Genomic DNA, 25,679 nt, shown 5'->3' on the forward strand with positions numbered 1-25,679 from the left:
TCTGAGAATATAACCTGTACTACTCCGCATTTTGAACAATTAGGTAATATAGTTTCTTTGTTTTTTTTATCAGTCAGCCTATTAATAAAAAATCATTGTTTATTAATTATTTATTACGTTTTGAAAACTCATTTTTGTACCATTTATTTGTTTCTTATTCATAGCTTTTGATTAATTTTGTTTTTAAAATAGTTACACTTATTTTCATAACATTTATTAAAGGAATTATTTATATATTTTTTTATTTTTACCTTTAAATAATTGCTATTTATATAAATATTTTATATATATTTTTAATATCTGTAAGATTGCCCCCCCCTCCAGTGGCACAGCGGCGTGCCTACGGTCTTACAAAGCTAAAAAGCGGCTTTCGATACTTGTGTTGGGCAGAGCACAGATAGCCCTTTGTGTAGCTTTGTGCTTAATTCCAAAACAACGGGCCCAGCGTGGCCAGGTGGTTAAAGCGCTCGACTCGTAAACCGAGGGTCGCGGGTTCGAATTCCCGTCACACAAACATGCTCGCCCTTTCAGCCGTGGGACGTTATTATGTTACGATCAATCCCACTATTCGTTGGTAAAAGAGTAGCCTAAGAGTTGGCAGTGGGTGGTGATGATTAGCTGCCTTCTCTCTAGTCTTACACTGCTAAATTAGGGACGGCTAGCGCAGACAGCCCTCGAGTAGCTTTGCGCGAAATTCAAGTCGTAATAAATTTTAAATGGATGATTCGGAATTTGTCAAAGTCCACAAACTAATCAAACTCTTACTATCACTTTTAATATCTGGCTGTTTACGCTGAAGATCAGCAGCTGTTATTTTTTTGTGCAAATTTCAGGTTAGTTTTTGAAATGTTTGTTGGAGCTGGCTTTCAACTAATAGAAAACAATAGAAAGCTGGTAACAGAGAACTTTCAATTTTTGCAGGTAGTTTTTGTTTCATTCAAGTTCGTCGTCATTGTTTTTGTCAGCTTCGAAAAATTAATTTTTCTGATATAATAATATTCAGAGTTAATTTTACCTTCCTCCGTTATTATAAAGAGTGCGTGAAATAAAATATTCGCATCTAAACGTTATACCACGGTTTCTTTGAGAAGTCCGGGTTGTGGTAATTGTGTCTTGTTTGTTTCGTCTGTAGGTAGTGTTTCCTTGCAAAGATTGAAAGAAGAAGTTGCATATTATCTGTATTGTTAACTTTGATCTATTATGGAACAGAATAGTACATCTAGTAGTGGTAATAGTAATACTAGTTATAAGCAAGATGTAGGAGGCCAGGTTTCGCCATATTACCAGCTTCCTTCAGTAAAACAGCGACAATCTGAACGTATCAAAAGGCTTCGTGATTTACACTTAAAACGTGTAAGTGTTTTAATTTAAGTATGGTACTTGTTTCTATCATTGTTGTGTTTATTATTTGGAAGATATAATTTTGACTTTAGGGAATGAAAACAAAAGTAGAAAGTCTGTTTAGATAAGTATAGTATTATTGTGTTAACAAGTAACAACAGTGTCTGACTTCACAATGGCTGCAGTAATATTTTAGTTTTTAGGTAGTGTTTTGACATTAGTTAACTTTAAAAGTTGGATATGTAATGCAACCAAAATCTCAGTATTTATGTGTGAGAAGATACAGTACAACACTATAGTATTTTGGGTCCATTAGAGTAGTATTCTTTTGGGACGGCAGTATGTCTTCAGACTTTGCGCTAAAATCCGGGGTACAGTTTTCATTGGTGGACTCGGTAGATTGCCCAATGTGCCTTTGTTATAAGAAAACACACACATTAATCTGAAGTTAAGGTTAAAATACGTTTTATATATTTTGTGAGTGATTAGCCCCAATAAAGTTATAATCCAGCAATTTCAAAGTTTGTATATGTTTCTCGTAAAATAATTGATAAGAAAATAATTTAAAAATAAACATTTGAATTTTTTTAAAATTAAAAACTAAATGATTTATAATCACATAAGTTACAATAGAAAACTTAAATATTTTCAAAATTAGAACAGTTACTTAAACAGTAACATCTTTCTCACTTTAATTATAATTTGTAAACAGTGAAAAGTGATTTATGTAAGAAGTACACGTTGCAAGAGTCTCAATTGTTTTAAGCAATGATGACTTGGATGGAAACAGGTTTCTTAAAGTCTAGACACATTATTAGTGTTGGATATAAGCAAAGTCACAAAAACTTTGAAATGGCATTTATATAGTTGTGTTAGCTTAGAAATAATCAGTTTGTGGCTGAGGCTTTATTTGAAATATTGTATACTCCTGCTGTGTTGATTTCACTTTCACTCCAGAAAGTTATGATAGGTATATCCCAATCAAATAAAACATCAATATCAAAAGTTTTTTTATATTGTATGACAGTGTAGAAATGCCAGGCTGTTTTTTTAAATTAATTTGTGAAAACAGATGGAGAGTAGTTTGTACCTTGTAGATCTGTGCCTATTTATACAAAATTACATAAATCAATTATTAGTTTTTAAAAACTAAAAAAATAGACCTTTATATCCCATTCATTATATTTTTGCTTATTTATAAAATATTACAGAGTAGAATTATTTATTTAAAAAAAAAAGTGAATGGGATCCAAGCCCTCTGAACCCCGTCTCTAGATATGAGCTTCCAATACAATTTTAAAGAATGCAATTTAAGTTAGATACATTGCAGTTAGTTAATTATTATCCTAATTATTGGTTTAATCATAATTTCGATTTTTCAGATTTTGGGATAATTGAAAATGGAAATAATTAGAAACACTAATTTTGATTATGTCATTATTTTTATGACAGTTTATTTAAATGTAGTTTCAATTAATCAGTTTATTACAGACTGATTGAAAGGAACTGTAATGTTTCATGACTGGTGTGTTGACTTTTCTACAAGCTATTCAGAATATTTTCAATATATTAAGAAATTGCAGTGTAGGGTCTAAATCTACCTTTTATAGTGATTTGTGTCAGTAAGTTTTGTTGATATAGCTGGGCTTATCTTGAATGACAATGGTGACATCCTTATCAGTTGGTTTAATAATAACTTTGTTTTCATGTTTCTTTGAAGTTAGAGTTTACTGTGGGAGAGATTGTTTGGTGCTTTTAAGTTAGAGCTCATAGTTTAAATTACTTCATTTTCCACTGCAATAATAAAACTAGATGTGATTTCCTTTTGGTTGGTGGTGACCAGAAGGATTCTTTTTTAAACTGTGAGTCAGAAGTATTTCTTTCAGTGGTTTGATTATGAAAAAACTGTCTTTATCTGCATGAAAATTGTTGATAGGTTTGAAATGACTTCAAAGCTATCTATGCTTATAGGAGTAGGAGAAAAATTAAGACATTTACTGAGAAGTTTGTGTTGAGTTTAAGTTAGTGTTTTAGAAGACAAATTGATAACAGCGAAAGTGATCTTTTGATCAGATGCAAAAGTGACTAGGTTCGTGGAATTCGAGGTAGAATCTATTTTAGGAGACAGATCAGTGTATATATTTAAATTGTTGGTGTCATTTATCGGCAGATCACAGGTGGTATTTGTATAAGTGTATTTAAAATTAGTATCTTGTAAAGATACATTATGGTTTAAGTGGGAGAAACCTTTGTTGTTATGTGAAAGATGTTTTTTTTTTTATTTTAAAAACCAGTCAAAACTTTTTTTTTGGATAATGAATGCATCAAGTTTCTGTTGTTCAGTATGATATATTGTGTTATTGGAATTTACAGTAGCAGTGTTCTTCTCAAGATTGTTCAGTTACTGTAAACTTGTAAAAGTATTCTGGGAGTTTTGTAAATGTGAGGTGGAGTAAAAAATCTTCCATTGTGAACAGAAAAGTTTGTCTTTATATTAATAGTATTATTTGTGTTTATAATATTTATGTATTGGTATTATTTCCCATATGTTGCATCATATTATCTGTTTCTGTAATTTCCACCACCTTTTAATTGTATTTTTGTAAAGAGTGATTAACATTTCTTATAAATACTATCACACTTTTAAGTATTGTACACACATTTTTGGCACTAACTAAACATTACACCAGTAACTGTATGTTACGATTGGCTAGTTTTGAGGCTAGCTTATTTTCAACATCCATCTTATGTGATATCAACATGTGTGCCTATACATTTCATCACGTTCGTTAACCATAACCCTTTATCCTCCTAAAGAAGAATAGTGAACTATTCAAAAGTACTAGTTTTGGGTCTCTCTTAAAAACCATCAATTTCTGTGTTTAACTAAAATTTATCCAAAGTATGATATTGCTGCTTTATAATAAAACTACTGATACAGTGTTATGATATTTATGCTCATACCCTTCAAGTTATTGAAACTCTTAAGTCATCTCAGTGATACATAGTCGTCTCTAGCACTAAATTACGTGTACAAGAGTATGCATGGAACTATAGTATTCTTGTTCATAGCAACCAATTTTCAACTATTGGTTCAACCATCTGTAAAAGGATATTTAGGGTAAAATAAAATTTATTCATTAAAACTTTAAGATTGGTACTTAATCCTACATGCATGGATTTAGTTTAAATGTATGCATGCCTTGACCTTTTACGAAGTGGCATTTAACATGGTATGATGTACTTGATGTTAGAACTGTCAACTTCACTTGACCCTATTTGCCAATATAGCAACACTGTATGGTAGAGAAGAGTTAATATCGAATACACTATATAGAAATGCTTTTAAAAATAATTTTGGAGATTTTAGAGGTCGTGCAAATACAATATGCAAATTGCATGATAGACAAAAGTATTTTATTTTTCACATTAACATCATCTTGCTCTCCATATTCTCATGGTTCAAGTCAGACTGATGTCAATTCACAAATATATCTTGAGTGCAGATATCTTTAACTTTGTTTTTTGCTTGTACATGTTATTGAGAGCTTGCCACATGTTTTGAATACACACAGTAAATTCTGAATTATTGTCAACATTCTTTTTCCAGTAAGTGGTCGGTCTAACAGACTTGTTCTATACGCAGTCAGTTAGTTTTAAACATTAATACTTAAAATGTGAGTAAAAAAATGCTTTTATCGTATCATGGAAAAACAGCTGATTCATCAAACAAAATTAAAGCTTAACATGAAACAAATGACAATTGGTTTAGAAGTAAAATGTGAATTGATGTGCTTTCCTGTTGCCTTGCTAATGAAGTGATGGTGAAAGGAGTGTGGTATTCTTTACTATTCACTACAAATTGGTGCTTTTGTCACAAAAGAAAACATAATGCAAAGTATAGCTTTATTTTTGAATGATACAACAGTAGATATAAGCTTTAGTATAGTTTTATTTTTTTGAGTGATACAACATGACCAGGTGGTTAGGGCACTCGACTCGCAATTTGAGGTCGTGGGTTCGTATCTTTGTCATACCAAATATGCTTTCAGTTGTGGAGGCATTACAGTGTGACTGTTAAACCCATTATTTGTTGGTAAAAGAGTAGCCTAAGAGATGGCAGTGGGTGGTGATGACTATGCTGGTGTTTTGAGTCAATGGTTCTGAATTTTTATAGATTTTACTATCTTTCGATATTCCTGAGGAAGCTACATCACAGCCATTATTACAGTTGGCTTTCATTTCTGTGTAACTATGAGTGGATTTATAATGTTTAGTGTTGATATCACAGAAATAGTTTTATTTAAGAACTTAAATGATAATATTTGTGTAATACTGCATGAGCCAATTTGGGAAACTCTTGATAAACTTACTATTGCTGATTTACAGTTACAATTTCAGGTATCTGCACATGTTAAATTTTTGTGGAGATACCACTTTTGGATCATTTAATTTCAACTGTTAAGGTAGGAGATTCAAAAGATTAAGGAAGTTATTCAAATTTCATCATCATGTAATTTCAACTGTTAAGGTAGGAGATTCAAAAGATTAAGGAAGTTATTCAAATAGAAAATTAGTAGGGCATCAAAAAGGATGTATAAAGGGAAAGGTTGCCTGAAAACCTAAAAATTAACAGTAAGAATTTTTATACATACATTAATGGTAAACAGAATGTTCGGATTGCGAGTAGGACCAGTGAAGGATGATTAAAAAAGAAGGATTTTATATGATGATTATGTCGTTTTTTTTTCAGTTTTAACTAATTAATATTTATGCAATATTTGTAATCTTGAACAGCTAATAAATGACTGCATTAATTTTGAGCTTGTTAAGAAAAAATTGAGAAGTTTAAAAAATAAGGCTCCTAGGCTAAATAATGTTTCTCCAAGGGTTTTGAAGGAGATTAAGATTGGATATGCAAGCTACTTGCTAGTTTGGGAAAAGGTTTGGAAACTGATAAAAGATAATTCTGCCAAATAATTTACAAAATTTGGAATTTTATTGGACAGTTAAAATGGTTTCACCAAGGGAAAACCTTGCTTTACAAAACCTTTGACATTATTTGAAAAGGTTGTGGTTATAAGGATGTTGATTTAATGTATTTAGATTTTCAAAATGTGTTTTGAAAAGATGCCACATAAACGATCTTTATGATCCTAAACATGTGCTAGATGGAAACAAGGTTGAGAAAGGTAATACTAATTCTGCACTTGTTAAGAAAAATTGGGAAGTTTGAAAATGATAAAATTCATGAGCTAGATAATATTTCCTCGAGGGTTAAGAATGGGATATGTGAGTCACTTCCTAGTATTTTTGTGCAAGCCCCTAAGTATTGGGCCAGAAGATCTTAAGTTAGCTTGTGTTACTCCTATTTTTAATGGTGAGTCATTACAATTGTAACAATTATGTAGACAGTTATGCAGTTCTTTAAAACTCGATTAAAAAAAAGTGTTTAAAGTAATTTAATGGAGTTCAAAATTTTGGTTGGTATGGGTGTAGTAGGGGATAATTTTGCCTTCATAATCTTCTGAATTCTGTGAATAGGTTACTCTTTATGTAGATGATGGTACAGATGTTTATTTGGTATACCTGGGTTTTCAGAATGTATTTGACAAGATGTCCTTTAAAAGCCTTGTAATAAAAAAATCATTGTAGCAGGGATAGAATGTTGATGCAAATCTGTGAATTGATTTTTACAAAATCTTGCAAATACTCAAGTAATTCAAAGTATTTTCATGAAGTTGATCCAAATGTTTACATCTAGATGCATGTGTAATACAATGGGTATTCAGCAGCTAAAGTTGCACAAAATATTATGCAAAACCAATTTTGAGCATCGATGTGAGATGATATGGTATTGTATTATGTTTGCAAATTGTCAAACAAAAGGTTTTACTTATACTTTAATGTAAATGTATATTGTGTGTTTGTTGAGCTTAGGATTCTTTTACAGTAGGTACCTGTGGTGGTGGTAAATTAAAATAAACAGCACACTCTCAGGTTGCTTTAAAAATAATATTTACATAATATAAATAACAAAAATATTTGAACTAGTTACACATTGTGTACAAAAACTTTACACTCCAGAGTTCATGGGCATATTATAAACACTAGGTAGTTTTATTTTTCTTGTCAAAAGTGTACTTAAGCCTATTCAAATGCTTTAGAATTTCAGAAGACAAGTTTAACTACCTTTCTCTATTTCTATTGCACTAATATTACATGTGCATGATTCACTTGTAATTGTGACATGAGTTACCTGTGTTGTATACTATTTTTCCAGTAATCATCAGGCTCTCTTACTTTAGATATTGTCTGTTCCTTTTGTCAAATTGCACTCAGGCTGATTTAATTACCTTAGAACTCACTTGACTGGAATAAACTATACTTCTTTTCTCCTTTAAAACTGTTTTCTTCTAACATATTAAATGTTAGGCCTATCACTTCTACAGCAGTTAACTTCATGCTGAACCTTTCCTTGGCTGTAACATAACTTTTGTCTGTTTGTCTACCTTTCCTTCTCATCTCACACAATTTATATGTTTATTACTTTATTATCTATCTGCTTGCTATATGTTCTTGACTTTAATAAATTTCACTTGAGGCTCTATAATCATGACATCAATGCATTACAAACACAATGTATGACTCTTGCTGATTCACATAACTAAACCTGCCATAACATTTACTTCAAAATAATTGCTTCTAATTCTCTTGTTATGAACAAAACTAAACAATCATAAAATATTTACTCTCATAATAATTAATAAAACAAAACAGTGTATCAGGACAGTCGCTTTAATAAAAAGCCTTGCTACAGAAGCAAATACAAATTAACAAATTGAAAGTATTAAAAACTGAACGCTGTTGACAATATACATAACCATTCAATGCTGAGATGTGCGATTTCATTCATACAATTCGAATTATTCAAAATCAAATGCTCACTATTTAAATTAATTTTCTTGACTTGTTACTAGGGGTTGCTATCATGCAGTTGATTAACATGGATGACTTGAAAAGTATTGGTAAAATGATCTCAAAGAAAGCATTGAATGATTGGAAACCTAACTATGAGGATATGTACAATTTTGTTGTTGATGACACTAGAGAAATTGTAAAAAACATATGCAAGAAGCATGGGCAACAATATACAAGCAAATTTTTTTTTTTTTATTATTTATTTCTAGCATGAGAGTGCACAAGTTTAAAAGTAAACTCGATCAAGTACATGGAAATGATATGCGAGGCGAAAATGTGTAATTATATTAAAAAGTCACTAATGTGAAATTTATTACTTGGAAATATCCAAATGGATCTACTGCATAGTTTATTTGAATGTGACTCAAATACTAATTGATAATATTCACAGTGAAGATAAAATTTGGAAATGACACTATTTAGCTAGTCATTAGTTTAGTATATGATTTACCCTCTACCATTCCCACATTTTTTAGTATTTTGTTGTTTTTAACTCTAAACATAGGCCTAATCAGTTACATTTTCGGTTTCAGATACAGAGTTGTAAGCAACATAAAAACTATGGAAAATACAGTACAAACTATTTATTAAAACCTAATTTAATCAGGCACATTACATCTGAGGTGTACAAGAAATGTGTGGAAATAGAAAGCACAGAGCTTTCTTGTTAGAAACAATGCCCTTAGCATCTTCAGTTGTCAATGTAAAGGAGAAGGCTATAAAAGCACTATAAAGTCTTTTGTAATTAAGTGCACACTTTGGTTGTACAGGAAAGCCATATTCACAATTTTCAGGCCCTGTTAAAATAATTGATGAGACTGAACTGAATGTAACTTCAGCATTTAACAACAAAGCAGTGTTACACAGCAAATTATGGACAATATTAGCAAGTCTGTTCTTGCTAGTAATTTTAAAAACTGACTGATAAATGGCAGTGCAATAACAAAGAAGCAACTGGCACATGAATCTGAACTTACAATAGAACAGCTTATAAGTGTGGAACGAAAATAGAATTGTTCAGTTTTGTATATATGGGATCTTATGCAGTTCAGATGTTGTCTCCATGAATTGATTGTACTGGGAGACAAATAATTTAAAACTGTCAACATATTTATCAAATCAGTTGATGAGGTGTGTACAACTGTTCTTGTTGAGGCATGTAGTAGACATGAATTCCCTAATAAAACTATTGGGGTTGGCATAGGTGGTGCTCCTATAAGTTTTGGGAAAAAGAAAGGACTGATAGAAATCTGCAAATCCAAAATAGATACCAACTTGCTTGTAAACTTCCACAACATTCTAGTTCTGCCACATCGATGGAAGGTGATTTAGTTAATTGAATACAGGAGTAGCTAGATGGAAGAAAGAAGAGCATTTTTATAAATGTTTAGTCAAACTGAATTAATGTCATGTGGTGTACCTTGGCTCAGTCTTAAGACCTTTACTCTTTTTGATTTATATCAGTGGGATGGATAAAGAAAGTCAGTAAATTACTTAAATTTGCTGATGATATTAAGGTTCTTGTGAAGAAGCTGCTGCTTTAGAAAAGGATTTAGATCATTTACTAAACTGGGCAGATAAATGACAGATGAGTTTTAATTGTTAATAAATGCAAGATAATATATTTGGATTATTACAATTTGAGTTTAAGTATAATTTGGATGGGAATAACCTTAACAGCATTATGAAAAGAAGGGATCTTGGTGTACTGGTTTATCAGTTTCTTAAGATATCAAAGCAGTATGCTGTTGCTAGTGTTGGAACAAATAGGATTTTAGGTTGTATTTACACAAATATTGAATACAAGCCTAAAAGAAATTATAATTTCATTGTATAAGTCACTGAGTAGTCCACATTTGAAGTACTATGTTCAGTCTTGGGCTCTTTCCCTTAAAAAGGATGTGTAATTGTTGTAAAAGGTTCAGAGAACTACTACTAAAATGGTACAAGGAATGAGAAGGGTTGTTATGCAAAGAGGGGTTGAAATCTCTTGCAGTGTTTTTTCTTGAAGAAAAGAAGAGTGAGGGGAAGATCTGATTGAGGCAATCAAGATTGTAAAGGGAATTGATAGTGTTGATGTAGCATCTTTTTTCATAGTTAACAGTGAGAATAGAAGGACTACAAGACACAAATTTTGGCAGGTAGGAGTCATCTGCAGTTAAGACAGTATTTTTATAACTGGGTGGTTGTCCTGTGAAATGGATTGCCTTTGTAGAGGTGGTAAGTTTAAGAGAAGTCTCTAGCTGTGAATCATAAGAGTTGGTTTTAAGATTTAAAACAAGATTACTTATCTAATAGTTTTACTTTAGTATTATTGAAATTCAAAACTAAAGGTTTTTGGGGATACAGAAAAGTATAATAAACTATGCCCAAACAATAATTCAAAATTTATAAGACTATATCCAGATTACAATTATGAAGAAGGTACATACACAAAAAATACTCAATGAAAAGAGAAATCAGTCTCTTTTTTTAATGTATATTAAACCATAGTAGTATGTAATTTAATAAGATTTGCTAAAAAATGGAAACTAGCTATCATTTTCTATATTATTAGGCACATGTTAATGGTATGTAGCTGTTAAATTACTTTTTTCATTTGTTGTTGACTGTACTAATTGTTTTGAATTTTAGAATGAAGCACGTAAATTGAACCACCAAGAGGTTATTGAAGAAGATCAACGCAACAAGCTTCCACAGAACTGGGAAAACAAAATAAAGTGGGCTGAAGTTAAACTTGAGGAGGAGATCAAAAGACAAGTCATTATGCTATTCTTAATATATTTTAAAAATTGTATTATTTGAACCTTAAGTAATGCTATAGCTAGAATCACCTTTTCAGCCTTAGTTTGAACAGATACAAATTTACTTATTACTTGCAGCGTTAATTATTTTCACTTGATACGAGCTTCATGTATTTGGAGCCCTCTCTCATATCATTAGGTGACTAGATTGAAATTGCTGCTGAACTCCAATGTTCATCCTGCTGCTTATCTATTTAAACTCAGTTTGGGAGGGAGAGGCACATGAGTTTCTTCATCAACTTTTCTGTCAGTTTCTCCAAATATTTAGATATCTGGAATAAAATCCAACTTTTTAGGTAGTAGTGGGTCTTAGCTACTTAAATAACATATTTTATTTTTTCTTCATGTAACAAATGTGAAAGTTATTAGATAGGAAAGAGTTAATACACTGCTGGCCAGTATTTAGACTAATTTTATAGTGTTCACATTTTTCCTATTAAATGCTAAGTTTTTTATTTTTATTTTCCCTTTTCTTATTGTCGTCTTTTGAAGCTCTACTCAAATAAGTGGTTGAGTCTAACAATGCAAAATGCATGTTTTTTCTTTATGTTCATTGGCCTTAAGATTTTGGCCAGCAATGTATTTACATTTAAAATGTAGAATATTGTTTCTATATAGACTTTTAGTTCATTAATGTTTTATTTTTTTGGTTTTATATTATGCAGTAAAACAGCTGGTCATTTTACAGGAAGCTGTGTCAAGAGGAGAGGATTATGACCAATTAAAACTACTTGAGGTTGGAGCAGATGAAGCAGAAAAGTGGAAATGGAAACAAAAGAAGAAAAATCCGGATAAAGGTTTCTCAGGTAAGTGTATGATTGAGTGTTAATATAAGGTTAATAAAATGCTGTTGCAAAAAGTGTATGTGATAGAAAATTATATGCTAATAAGAAACTTGTTCCAGCCAGAATGGAAGGAAATTATTTTTAAACTTTGTTTTCTATCAACACCCTTTTTAAAAAATTGCTTATTGCTCATACCATTTTAGCAATTAGACTACTATTTTTAATGGCTTCTGATACTTACTATTAAGGGAATAAAGTTGATGACTAAATTTAGGCTACTCAAAGTTTTTTTACTTTGGTAAAGTACTCATTTATGTAATAAATGATTTATGATTATTCATTTTTTTCCTTGATTGGTCACAAAGCATTTGAGTAACTGTGTAGTTGGTCATACAAAACTTAAGGCTCTAACACTGTCATAAACTAGGACTAGATCTTGTAAATGTATTAAATGTTCAACCACTTGACTACTTATTCACTTTATTGGTTGTGGTCTGCCTCCAGCAGTTAAATGCAAGTGTGTTGTATACAGTACAAGACTTGCAAAAGTTCTTCATGCATACAAAGCAGTCTAAGGGTTAAAATTAAAAAAAAAAAAAGCTTGAAAAAAACAACAACTGTGAAAGTGTTCTTACTATTTGTACAATGTTTTACATAGTAGTGCATATTTCTGTAAATATAATTATAAAGAAATAGAGAGGTAACAAAAATAATTCTCTTTAGGATACAAAAATGGCCTGTATTGATGAGATGGTATGCATTAACCAAATTATTACAGAAATGGTGTACTAGCACTACTAGCGTATGCTTGCTTCTTTTGAGCAATGTTATTAGCCTGATCACTTTCTACCAGTTTGTTATATCTCCACACAGTGGGAGATTATGCTAGCAATGTGTAAAAAAAAGTAGTTCCCATTAAAAAGTGTTAAACGTATTTTTTACATTGATATATTTAGAAAACCTGGCAGTTGTATTTTTTTTATTTAAATATATCTATAATATATTTACAATAATAATTTCAGGAACTTTCTTGCCAGTCACACTTTTACATTCAACTTAGTATTGTATTTTATTTTTTAGATGTGTATTCTGACAAGTTGCCATATTTTGCTTACATGTGTAGCTATTCTTGCTCAGTGCTGGGTTGTGTTTGCAAAATATATTATTGTATGCCACAGGCCTTTCATTTTCTTGTATCCCTTGATTCACATGCTTTAATGGATTTATTTATTCCAATTATCATGCAACAAATCTCCACCACAAGACATGTTCCACACACATGATTTGTGTAACTCCATTTATGCTATTCTGCTCATCACTTCTCATGTGGCAATACTTGTGTTAAAGCATTTTTTTTATTGTTCTCTTCAAATTTTGAATTTTTGCATCAAATATTTTCTAGTTTGCTATTTATTTGTACTTCCTTTGGTCATGGTATTATTAAATTTTTTATCCAGTTATGGAACTTAATCATTTTTGCACTTTTTTACCAATACAGTTGTATTGGGTTTTCATTTGCATTATGAATTATGAAGGACAAATTACTATTTTGGAGGTTGTACTTTCTAACAGAACATTTATTTTGGAATTGTTGTTCTTTTGTGCTCTGCCCAGTGTTCTTGCCTTCTTATGTTTATCTTGGGTAATTGTCCACCGTAAACCTACTCTCCAAGGCAATTTACTCAAGTTGCGATGGTTATTTGGGGGATACATTTGCCTTAATTACATTATTGTTGGCATGTTTGTTTACTCTGGCTCTTTCTTTAGATACCTGGTTTCTCTGTTTTTGGAATCTTTTGGGGAGAGATATGGCTTTCTTCCCTGTTTGCTTGCCATCTCCTTATCTTGACGATTTACACCTTACCCTCTTTTGTCCATCAGTTGGTGTTTGGAGATGTTTCACCAACATTGGAATCCTGAATAGAATCTATGAGACAGCAACTGACTCTTTCCTCACTGATTAATTGTTTCTCTTCCATGAAGGCTTGATCATCCCCTATTTCTGATCCCCATTCTAATCCTTCCTAGGCCTTACTTGTTCTTTCTTCAAGCAAACATGTGGACCACTCCACATAATTTTATCTCTATCTTCATCATCATACTATTTCTTTACAATCTGGTTATTGTCTTTCACGTTTTTGACAGTCTTAACTTTTACCTGGGTAAATTTTCTTTCTTTCATTATATATATTTCTCAGGGGCCTGCCTCATGTTTTGATGTGGATTCCACTACGTGAGTGGTATGTGTCCAGATTTCTACTCTCTAAACCTACACTATTCTTTACTATTAACAATACTAGAGATGTGTTTCACAAGGTTGTATGTGGGTTATTCATCACAATATATTTGCTTCATAAATGTCCATGTTTCGAACTCTACTGATTCATGAATTTATTGTATAAATTAGAAGGGGATTCTTTATCATCCCTCCCATTCCTAAGCTGAATAACTAAGATTTTGTCTGCTTTTAAGAATACCCCTTGGGTCATTCGGTTGGTCCACTCGGGCTAGGGTCAACCAAGTACCAGTGTTGGATCTTCTCAACCGGTTTTGTGGACATTGTATCTGGTGCTGGTGTTTGGGTATAGTGCTCATGAAACCCTGGCATTGCTGCAGTGCCTTGTTTGACGTTGTAGTGCATCTTCTCGTAGGGCTCCATGGTGGGTGGGGTCCGTGGGCACCGAAATTTCCCTTTCTTCATTATGGATGCTCCAATTAAGAATCTTAATGAAATAGTGAAAAAACAGTCTATAGGTAAATGCCCACATCTTGAAGATTCTGAGCAGCAATCTCCACCATCTGTACCACCTGTTGTAACTCATTTTCTTATATTGCATTCACTTTCAGACAAACCTTCAGGGCAGATGTCTTCCTTTTTCATTCAGAAGGGACTAGAGGGACTTGCTGGCTCTCCAGAGTCAGTAAAGAAGCTTCGATCTGATAACATATTGGAGGAAACATCCACATCTCAACAGAGTGAACTCCTCTTGCATTCAAAGACAATTGTGGATATACCAATTGAGGTTGCACCTCATGTGACTTTGAGTTCATCATGAGGAGTTAATTTTGAGAGGGATTTGAAGAACATCCCTGATCCAGAGGTTGTTGCTGGTTTCTCAATCCAAGGAGTTTCTGCAGTGAGGCATATTTCTACTCACAAAGATGAAATTACGATGCCCACCAATGTCCTCATTCTCACATTTATGTCACCATCAAGGCAGGTTATCTTAATTGCAGAGTACGGCTATCCATTCCAAACCCTTTCCGATGTTTCCAATGTCAGCGGTTCGGTCACTCGAAGATGTCGTTGTGGCTCCTTCACGTGTGCTCGTTGCAGTGGCAAGGACCATGATGCCTACAAGTGAAACAGACCCTCATTGCATCAATTACAATGGCTCTCACCCGTCCTACTTTCGCTCTTGCCCTAAACAGTTGTAAGAAAAAGAGGTGCAACGTTTGAAAATGATTTATAACATTACTTATCCTGAGGCTCGAATATTGCTGTCCACCAGCTCATCTCAGACATATATGTATGCTGCTGCACTTCATTCCACAACTACAGTGGGAGTGCAGACAGATCTCTATGTACCTCCAAATGAATCATTCTCCAAACAAATGAAAAGTCTTTTGACCTCTTTAGTTAAAAAAGTTGATGAATCAACTTCAACACCTATCTCTGTCCCTTACATACATTCCAACAAACCCCAAGGTTCAAATCCTTTGGTTCCAGGTACAGGCATTTCCTCAGATACATCTTCTCTCACCCCAAGATGCAAAACAATCATTTGTTCACTTCCCCAGTCACTGGAATCCCCTTCCATGAGCAAAGATCTGCCCAGTCAACCCAGGGCAGGATCCATGGAGATTGATAAACCTCCCTCGAATAAGGACAGTAAGGAAAAAAAGACATGGTCGTAAACAGAAGGATTCTCCACCCAGTTCGCCTACATGTAAATAAAAATGGCCACCCTGATACAATGGAACTGTCGAGGTTTATGTTCTAATTTGGATAACATCAAAAAGCTGATTGCTTCCTACCATCTTGTATGTCTTTCCTTACAGGAAACCTTTTTGAAACCTGCTGATACAGTCACCTTTCAGCTGTTTCTTTGGTACACAAATGACAAGCTGTGTGATAAACGAGTGCATGAAGGGATGGCACTGTTGATTGACCAGTGTGGTTGACCTTCTTATTACCTTCCTTTTTGAAAATGGCCACAACATGAAGTAACTTGGAACTAGGACTGGAAAGGCCAACTTCAGGTGACTGACAGTTTTTGTACTTGTCTTTTAGTCTTCCTGGCGAGGTATAATTACAGTTATGCTACAGAAACTCCTTTACAACTTGAATTACTGTAGTTTTTCTGTTAACTTGTAGACTAGATGTAAACATTAGTTTTATGCTTTTTTTTAAACTTTGTTTTGTTTTTCTTAAATTTACTTTTAACTTTTTACCAGATGTTTAGCTCAGATAGCCAAACTGCTTTGTGCCATAAAACACTAAATCAACCAACCAATCAACTTTTAAGAATAGGATATTGGGGTAATCCATTTCATTGCCTATAGTTTCTACAATGTGTTTTTCACCACAGTTTCTTACAGTGGAGTAAAAAGAGTCCTTGCCATTTTCCAGTTCCAAGCCATTTGGATGGTGAACCATGGAGGTTAACTTACTGATTGAGAGATATACATTATTAACAATGATGAATCCATTCAGTTGAGAGCTGGTTAGAAGTTGATGAAAATCAACCAGAAAGACACTCCATATCTGCATGGTTTTTCTCAATGTGTATGTTGTAGCTTTGTAGTTAACCACTGTAACAATTGGAATTCCTCATCCTGACTCTTTATAGATGTCAGTTCCCTGTGGCTAAGTTTTGTATTTAGAGCTGAACCAATAAATATTGTCTTTGCATATGTAGTATGATTGGGATCTCTCATCCTACCCCCACATGGATCTTGGTTTTAAACAGTTGGGTGTTGGATTTAGAGCTAAACCAATCACCCTAAGTCCTCAGATATGTGTTCAGAGAGTGCCTGTTGTCTCATTCATTTTCCCTAAGATTCACTGCTTTCGTGTTGCAGGTCATGGTTGGTGCACATGTTGGTTGATCTATCTCTTCATCTTGTGCCAGTCTTGGATACATTCATGCAGAGGATGTTATTGTGACCGAGGTGGCCTGATCTGTTTGGTTTGAATAGGATGTATATGTATAACCCTCTGATCATATGCCCTGTTCCCCAGTTAGTGGTGGGAATATCTCCTTTAGGTCAGGCAAATTTGAGGAGACATTATGATCCTCTTCTCTGCCTCTGCATGGATGTCAGTTTCCAGTGGTTGATTGTAGTTGACATACTAATATGATCCTTATTCAATGAAGCATAAATTTCAGTTCCTAGTTGTTCATTTTTGGATACAGTACAGTCCATCATGCCCAAGCCACTCCACACCTTGCAGCACATCCATTCTTTTATTCCTTATTTTTTTCATTAGGGATATTGATATTATTTTATGTGTTTAGGATCACTGTCTAACTGTTTTCTCTCCCAGTGGGATGTGCTTCTCAGATTTGTCTATGTGGATCTGTCTGACCTGTCTCAAAAAGTGTTGTATCTAATGTATCATCCTCTTACTTAGGTGTCCTTCTGATGAATTTACTTTCTCCCTTGTACTGACCCCTCCACCTACTAAATGTGGAATTCTAGCTATGCATGTGTGTGGAAGTAAGGTATCTTGTTAGAAGTTGCAATTTTCCTACACTGAATATATAATAATAGGAGAAAAGTTTACATAAATACTATACAAACATAAAATGTTTTTTTTCTTACAGCAAAGCTGCTGAGTCCACTGAGGGGAATCAAACCCCTGATTTTAGCATTGTAAATCCATAGACTTAATGCTGTACTACTGGGGACAAACATAAAATCAAAATTTCTAATAGTTAGTTACTCATCACTAAAGCTGTCCAGTTGGTTGTATTTGCTAACTGTTTTGTCCACATCTATACAACCACATATCTATAAAAGCTAAAATAAATGAAAAAAAAAGTGATAACGTCATAACTTTTTTCAACTACTATATTATTATAACATATTGTTAACGATATTTTGTTTACACTTCTTAAAAGATAATCAGGACATTTTCTACTTGGTGAATTAATGCTAATGTTCATGAAATTACACCACAAGATTATTATGCTTAATTTTCAGATTTGAAGTAACTTTACACTTATCTTCTGTAAGTGATAAAGTTGCTCATTAAATAATAGAAACGTTTTGCTATCACCAATGAATGATGATAATGTTTCTGTTAAACTTACAGCATGGGCTGTGTCCCTAGGACTGATCTTATAAGCATTTTGTGTTATAACTTTTAAATTAATAATCATATGTTCATGAAATTTAGCATATTAACACTAAACATTACAAGGTTTTCATATGCAAAATATCAGATTTTCTCCTTTTTTTGAATTAAGGTTTGTTAAGCAATGTTTTTCTCATTTTTCTTTTTGTATGTTGTATATTGAACATGAAAAGTAATTTTTATGCTAAGATTAAAAATACTCTTCTCCAAAATTTTCAAATTTTACCTGTGAAATCTTTATAACATTGAAATAGTCATCAAATATGCCTTAAGAAAACTTTGTATATTACTTTCACTAATGAATTTCTGTATATGTTCATTCAATTTGACTGATCTTGTAACCATTATAAAATATTAGGAAATAAATATAAACTAAATAGCTTAAATTTTATAACATTATACATTTGTTATATTGATCTTTTATCCATGCTTAGCTAACAATACAGAAGTTACAATAGTGTAGTGCACCTGCACTCGTGCTACCATATCCAGTAATATAAAAATGACCTTTAGTCTGTACAAAGTGACCTCTTTTGGCTGTGTTTTAGTGAAGTACTATTTAGTGAAATAGTCACATTTCAGTTATTATACATGAATAATACTTTCAAATAAGTTCTTAAATTTATTTTACTTTAAACATAAAACAGTAAATAAAGAAGTAAACTAAACTATTATCTCTTCTAGTTATGACCTTTTGTTGCTTTTTGAAGGTTGCTAAGCTTTACAGAATTTTGTACATGGAGAATGTGAAACAGAATTTTTTTTTTTAAGGTTTTATATATACATTTGAAATAACTAAAAATCATAAATTACTATATAAACACCATAAATTCCAATATAATTTATCCAGCTTAGTAACTAAGCTGTATTTGGGTCTTAAGAAAAAACATATTTGAGCAGACAAAAGTGGCTTTCTGAGCTTTCAGTTGGTTATTCAGAGGTATGCATGAGGGAGCTTACAAAAATCGAAAGAGGTTGGGTTACTGTGTTTTTTCATCAATATAGTAATAGGAAATATAAAAGATTTGAGGTTCTTATTTTATATTTTAGCATGTCAGTATTGCTACTTGTAGTTCCTCATTTGTACAAAACTATATACTTTGTATTTTGACATTACAGACCTCCAATTCATTCCAGTACTGTGTTCAACATATCAAGTGACATAGACAACTTGATGTATAGGTGTATTTTTAATATTTACTTTCAAATTAAAAAATTAAATGTATAATACTAATATTTGAATTATAATCTACAGTTCGATATCAGACATTTTGATATAAATTCATAAAATAGTAGTTCAATAAAATTTTGAATGTAGTCAACAAACAAGATGGCATGATTTTTGGCCTTTGTGGTGAGGGTTAAAACATATTACAGTTACTAACTACTGCTTACACTCCCCACCTCCTTAGTGCTTAGGTTTGTACCTAAGCTTAAAGTGACAGTTAATAGCATAAAGGAAGTCATACTTGTGGGGTTGTCTATTGGAGGAAGTTTGATTCGCACATGCAAATTGACATTTAACAGTTAAATCATGTTAACTAAGAGGTAAGTGGGAGTGAAAGGCTTATGGCATGTGAAAAAATAAGCAAATAGTACTGAACAAGAATAACTATGTATTTGGGTGGATGTACCTGTTGTAAATATTTTTAGTGTGGGAAAATTATGATGCTTATTTGTAATAATAATTTAAGCACCTATAGGGAATTTGTACAAAAGTGAATGTCAGCAAGGTGTATTTTTTGCAAGTGCAAGATTAAGGTGAAACATTAATTTTATTACCTGCCAGTAATTCCACATGACAAAATTAGGAAGTGAACAATGAAAATAACCTTAATTTAATCATGTTAATAGTAGAGTCAATTATTGGTTTAAGATTTTTCTCCTAATTTCTGTTTCAGTTTTTTTGTTTCTGAGTTTGAAGATATTTTATGTTAAATTAGGTACGTTTGAAAGCTACAGAAATTTTCTTCAATGAGAATACATCAGATAATTTGTGATATATAGGTTTAGAAATGGGGTGAAACAGGAAGAAACTTGTAGAACACATTGAACAAATATCAAATGTTTGAAGAATGCCACCAAGTGGTTTACGAAGAGAGTAGTATATATACACACAGTATGAAACAAAAGTTATGTGACTGAAGACTGTTTAATAAAAGTATCTTGTTGGCATTTGGTTCTTTTACTTTTCAGTAGGTATTCTATAGTTTTATTGAGTTGCAGTATTTGTAAACACAAGTTTCCTTTATTATTTACCGTTTCGTGTGTACGGTGACACTGCAAAATGTTCTTGAGACTCAGATCTTAAGTATTTTATTTATTCTGTTTAAACAATGCACATAAATTGACCAACTGGCTATTTAATTATTTCTTGTTACACTTGTAATATGTCTTAAAGAGAAATAATATTATTACCCTTTATTGGTGAAAGAAAAACATATAATTATCAACTTGCATTACTTACAGAAGACCAGTGTGAGGTTATGCCAAGCATAATACCAATCTTGAGATGTAATTTTTTCAGTGTTAGCATTCATTCTTCAAAAAGTGTAAATACAATAATGCCAATACTGTTGCAGTAATGCAGTAGCTTAAAAACTAGTAAAGTTAGCACACTTTTTTAAAATTTCTCTTTGCATTTTTTGGTGTTTGTGTGTATATAGAAGTTGTTGAATAACTGATTAGCAAATACCACTATATGGCTAGCTCTAGAATTGAATAATTAACTTTATTACGAAATATTCTAAACTTTTGTTTTGTGCAGTATTGATGTTTTTTTTTTTTTTCTTATTTAGGTGGTTTAAATATTTAGGCTGAATTCTTCAGAAAGCTGTGTGTCTTAATTGTACAATATACATTGTACTGTAATTTAACCATTATTTTTCATCTTCAGATTATGAAGCAGCTACAGCAAGGAAGTATCACCAATTGGTGAAACAGATTAAGCCTAATATGGAGGAATATAACAAAAAAAAAGAAGAAATGTAAGTTTTCGTACAGTTATTGTTAAAGCCAGTGTTATCCAGGAACCCTTATATAAACACTATTGTGTATAACCTCTTGTTCGATCAAAGTACTTAGTTCATTTCATACTTCCACTTTGTTATACACCCATACCAGTGTCTGTGAGCTGTTGCACAGCTGTCACTGTTCTCCATTTCTACTTTATGGCTTTGATCTTTCAAAGCTTTAAAGTAAGGCATTTGACTGTGGAAACATTTTTTAAAATTGTTTTAAACCTTGATTCAGAGAATAAATTCCCTCCATCCACTTCGAGTACGTATTTCTTGAATTCTTTAATCTTTTCTGGTTGGATAACATTAATTGTGCATGTCAGATGGATTTTGTGACTTGCATTCAAAATTTTATTAATTTAAATTTTGGTTACATAATACCAATCAGTATGAAATAAAATATTTGCTAATAATCTTTATCATAACAATACACATACAGTGGAACCCCTCTTAAGCAGCCACCTTTGGGACTGAGACAAACTGGCCTGATTAGAGGGGTTCCACTGTAGTTTAACTTCATAATTTTATAAAGCAATATTTTAAAGAGATATTCAATTTCCTTTAACATGACATATTCTCTTATTGTATTTGTTATTCCTCCAACATGTATGAAATCAAAACCCAAATTACATTGTTTTCTGAACAGAGAATTGTAAAATTCTTTGTTAGAATAAGCTTTGGGAAAAATAATGACTAACTGGGATGAACTTGTCTCTCTTGCATGTTATTCTGTGTTCTTTGATGCATTATATAATTAAATAAATATTTAATGCATTACTACCATTAATATAAAAAAATGGGAATGTTTAAGTATCTTCAGCAGTGGGGAAAGAACTATCCTTAGTAACATTTATTATAAAAATTACTAAAATATGGATCTCTTTAGGCTAAATTATGTAAAAAAATATATACGTAATATTGTTTCCCATTACAAGTTTAAAGTTACTTAGGATAAATGAATTTAGTTTCCTGTTACAGTCTGAAGTCGCAGATTTTGTGTGTGTGTGTGTGTGTGTGTATGTATGTGGTTATGAGGTTGATCAACCTTGTAGAGAAGTTGAGTAGACAAAATAAGATATTTACTGAAAACAAGCATTTGGAATGTAATTTAGGTTTTAAAGAATTGTACAACTGAAATCTGAGATGAAGAAAAGTATTTTTAATCTTAACATAAAAATCATACTTCCCAGGTACTATTCAAAACAAACTGTTCATTGACAAATCTTTTTTTACTTTATTAAAATACTTCACTAAAAAACCCAATTCTTCATATGTTAAAAGACAATATTTACAGAAAGCCTGCCAAATTTTGTGAAGATATACATATTAAAACTTAGTATAAAATCTATAAAGGCTTTAAATGAGTACAAAAAGCTGACGTGATCTAAAACGAAATGTGAAAATTGAACAGATTTTAATGAATTCATGTGTTGCACTCACTGAAATAAACATTATGGGAGAGAAAAGCCTAATTACAGCATAAATTAATATGAAAAAGTTTTTGACCTTATTTTTTCTGGTTTCATTTTAAAAAATGAAGTGAAAAATATAATACTTCATTATACTATGATAAATATTTGGTTTAATTTATAACTAATTATAGTATATGTGTTATTGCATATTTATTGTTTCACCTGTTATTAATGTTGAAAAGTTTATAAGAATTTATCTAACATACAGAGACTAAGAAAGCAAAACTAAATAAAGTATTGATGCTGATGTTTATTGTAGGGGTGAAGCATTTTATCCAGGATGTGACACTATAATTCATGGAATGCATAAAGATACCAAAGAATGTGTAGACAGAATGGTTGCTGATTTAGAGAAACAGTAAGTTACTTCTCTTGTCTCTCTTTCTTGTAGAGGGATAACATAGTTCAAATACAACAAAATGCAGCGTCAGATACAAATCTTAAATGGTAGAATAAGTAACTAGTATTTATTCTGTTTACTATTATTTATGAGTATAAATTCACTGCTTCTTTTCTTTCAGAACTGACAAAATGTCAAAATACAGTCGTCGTCGCAGAATAGATGAGGATGCTGATATTGATTACATTAATGAGCGTAACATGAATTTCAACAAAAAACTGGAACGGTTTTATGGCCAATACACAACAGAAATCAAACAGAACTTGGAGAGAGGTACAGCAGTATAAAATCTTTGATTAAACACCCAAGACAAAAAATTATGGAAGGTGAATGATGTTGCATCACTAGTGTTAAAGCTTTTTTATTAAATAGAAGAAAAAAACACAAATTACTGTTTCTGGGTGAAGTACACACTAACATTCAGGAATATGTTTTGTAGTGTAGTTTTTAATCAAAGGGTATTATTCCTACCAAATAAGATCACATAACACATGATAAACCACTATTTTAAGTACACCTTATAAAGAATTGAAGTGTTAAAAAAAAAAAAAAAATTAGAATTAGTATCACCCAAAACCTTACTGTGAAAAATTTCTTCAATAGAATTAAATTCAGAAAAAGATCAGGGTATTTTATTTGTACCAGGAAACTTGATAAAATTTGTCTAGTTTTAATCGTTACTTTATTAAACCTTCAAGAGAATAACAAAAGGCAAATTAATTTTGCATTAAAATGATCAACATGATGTCAATAAAAATTAAAACCGATGCTGGTAACTGGATGTGCATTTTATTTTCTAACTTTATTACATTATTCTTTAATAAAAACGATATGTAAGACAGTCGTGAAACAAAAATAATACATTACTTAACTCTTCAAAATGATGCATATATGGTGAGGCAAAAGTTACTTCTTTTTTTTGCAAATAAGTAAATTGATACTTCCTGTCCACAGTTAGGAACTAAATGTTATTTATTAAATTAGCAAATACTTTTAACTTGTAGTAAAAAAATTTTAAATCAAAGGTAAGGGTTAAACGAGTTTCTAATTATGATGGATGTAAGAGAAATTTTATAACTAGATATACAGTCAGTGGGTTTTCAAGTATACCACTTAAGTAAATTACAAGTTTAGTCTGCAGTATTAAGGCTGACAGCTTGTCTGTCTATAAGAGTTAATGATTCTAATAATTTTATATTAGTGTCTTAAGAACAATATTACAAACGTTCAGACTGCTAAACCTCACAATAAAGTGCTGGGAAACTAATACTATCTAGATAACAAGAAATATACTTTTACATCGCAGTGTATTATGACTCCCGAGGAGAAACATTCTGTAAAGAAATCATTCACTAGTTAATAAAAGATGTATGTATCTAAATGTTTTAAACTCTATAAAGCAAATATCATTCACCTAGCTTTATTATAAGACTTTTAAAAATAGATTTGAATTGCAACATTAAAATTTGTATGATTGCTCCTCAAAATTCTTTTGTGTGGACAGAATCATTACTAGGTATGAAACTTATTGTATTTTGTATTGGGAAAAAAAGTTTATTTGTGAGGTTATCATTAAAGAAAGCTGTGCACAAGGGGAGTATGTCTGTTACAAATTTAAGATCCAGGCCAGTTTTCTACAAGCCACAGTATCAAGTACATGCTGTTATGAGAAGCACTACTGTCATAGGGAAGAGAAGTGTACCTGCCAATCAGATTACGATAACCCTTGCCAACTGTAGCTAACAGAGAAATGGGGTGTAAAATATTTTCCACTGATGGTGGATTATCTACACTGTCCTTGGAAACTGAGATATTGGACAATGGAAGAATTGCCTTTACTTCCTCTTCAAAAGGTCGAAATACTGTCACAGGCCGCATGCTGTTTCCTTCTGCTACAATGACACACCCCCAGGTGGTTCCAATGTACAGTTCACAACCCTGTGTTGCCATGGCTGTAACTTGGCATCGGCCAGCTGTTCCAAACAAAAACAATATACTCTATACTTAATAACAAAGAAACATCAATTCAAACCAAATAATCAAATAAGGTATTTCAAGTGGGTCAAAGTGCACATGTCACAACTTTTACAGAATAACACATTCAAAGGTTAAACTACGTTATTACTAACATACATGAATACACTGACATTAAAACATTTATCAAATTTCAATATCATATAACTGAGATAAAAATTCAGTATTTCTTATTTTTCATAGAAAACTTACAAGGTTAGATTAGATAAGTTCATGAAGGGAAAAAAATATTTGCAAGGTATGCTTACAACCAACTTGTGTGTTACATTGTTCAGTACAGTAACATGAGCTATAGGTTTGCTGATAGGATTATTAGTTGGATCTTGTTTACAGAGAAATAAAACAAAATTATGCAAAAATACATGTTGACTGTTTTGAGCTTTAAAGCAACTTAAGATAAACAAGTGTACAATTTGTCCACGACTTTGTTCAGTTACAAACTTCCTGTGTGTCACTTATCTCAATTCCATTTTTTACAAGG

The 25,679-nt window shown here is 31.9% G+C and overlaps 2 protein-coding genes across 6 annotated transcripts in view; one reads left to right on the top strand and one right to left on the bottom strand.

The window, feature by feature from the left end:
- The first annotated feature begins 322 nt into the window (after positions 1-322).
- On the top strand, positions 323-23,931 carry LOC143258515 (pre-mRNA-splicing factor SYF2). Its single transcript, XM_076517607.1, has 6 exons — positions 323-1,353; positions 10,957-11,082; positions 11,815-11,932; positions 21,172-21,262; positions 23,024-23,122; positions 23,286-23,931. Exons 1-6 carry the CDS (start codon positions 1,201-1,203, stop codon positions 23,449-23,451), a joined length of 753 nt encoding a protein of 250 aa, XP_076373722.1. The 5' UTR covers positions 323-1,200; the 3' UTR covers positions 23,452-23,931.
- Lrrk (Leucine-rich repeat kinase) overlaps positions 22,438-25,679 on the bottom strand; it is a 297,360-nt gene continuing 294,118 nt past the window's right edge. For all 5 annotated transcript variants that reach the window (XR_013032330.1, XM_076517601.1, XM_076517603.1 and 2 more), the window contains one exon: positions 22,438-25,137. Coding sequence is in view for 4 of the 5 variants with exons in the window: in XM_076517601.1 (XP_076373716.1) it covers positions 24,779-25,137 (359 nt within the window). In the remaining variant the exon portion in view is untranslated. The remainder of the gene's footprint in view (positions 25,138-25,679) is intronic.

Source organism: Tachypleus tridentatus, chromosome 8 (assembly GCF_004210375.1).
Source record: "Tachypleus tridentatus isolate NWPU-2018 chromosome 8, ASM421037v1, whole genome shotgun sequence".
Taxonomy (NCBI): domain Eukaryota; kingdom Metazoa; phylum Arthropoda; class Merostomata; order Xiphosura; family Limulidae; genus Tachypleus; species Tachypleus tridentatus.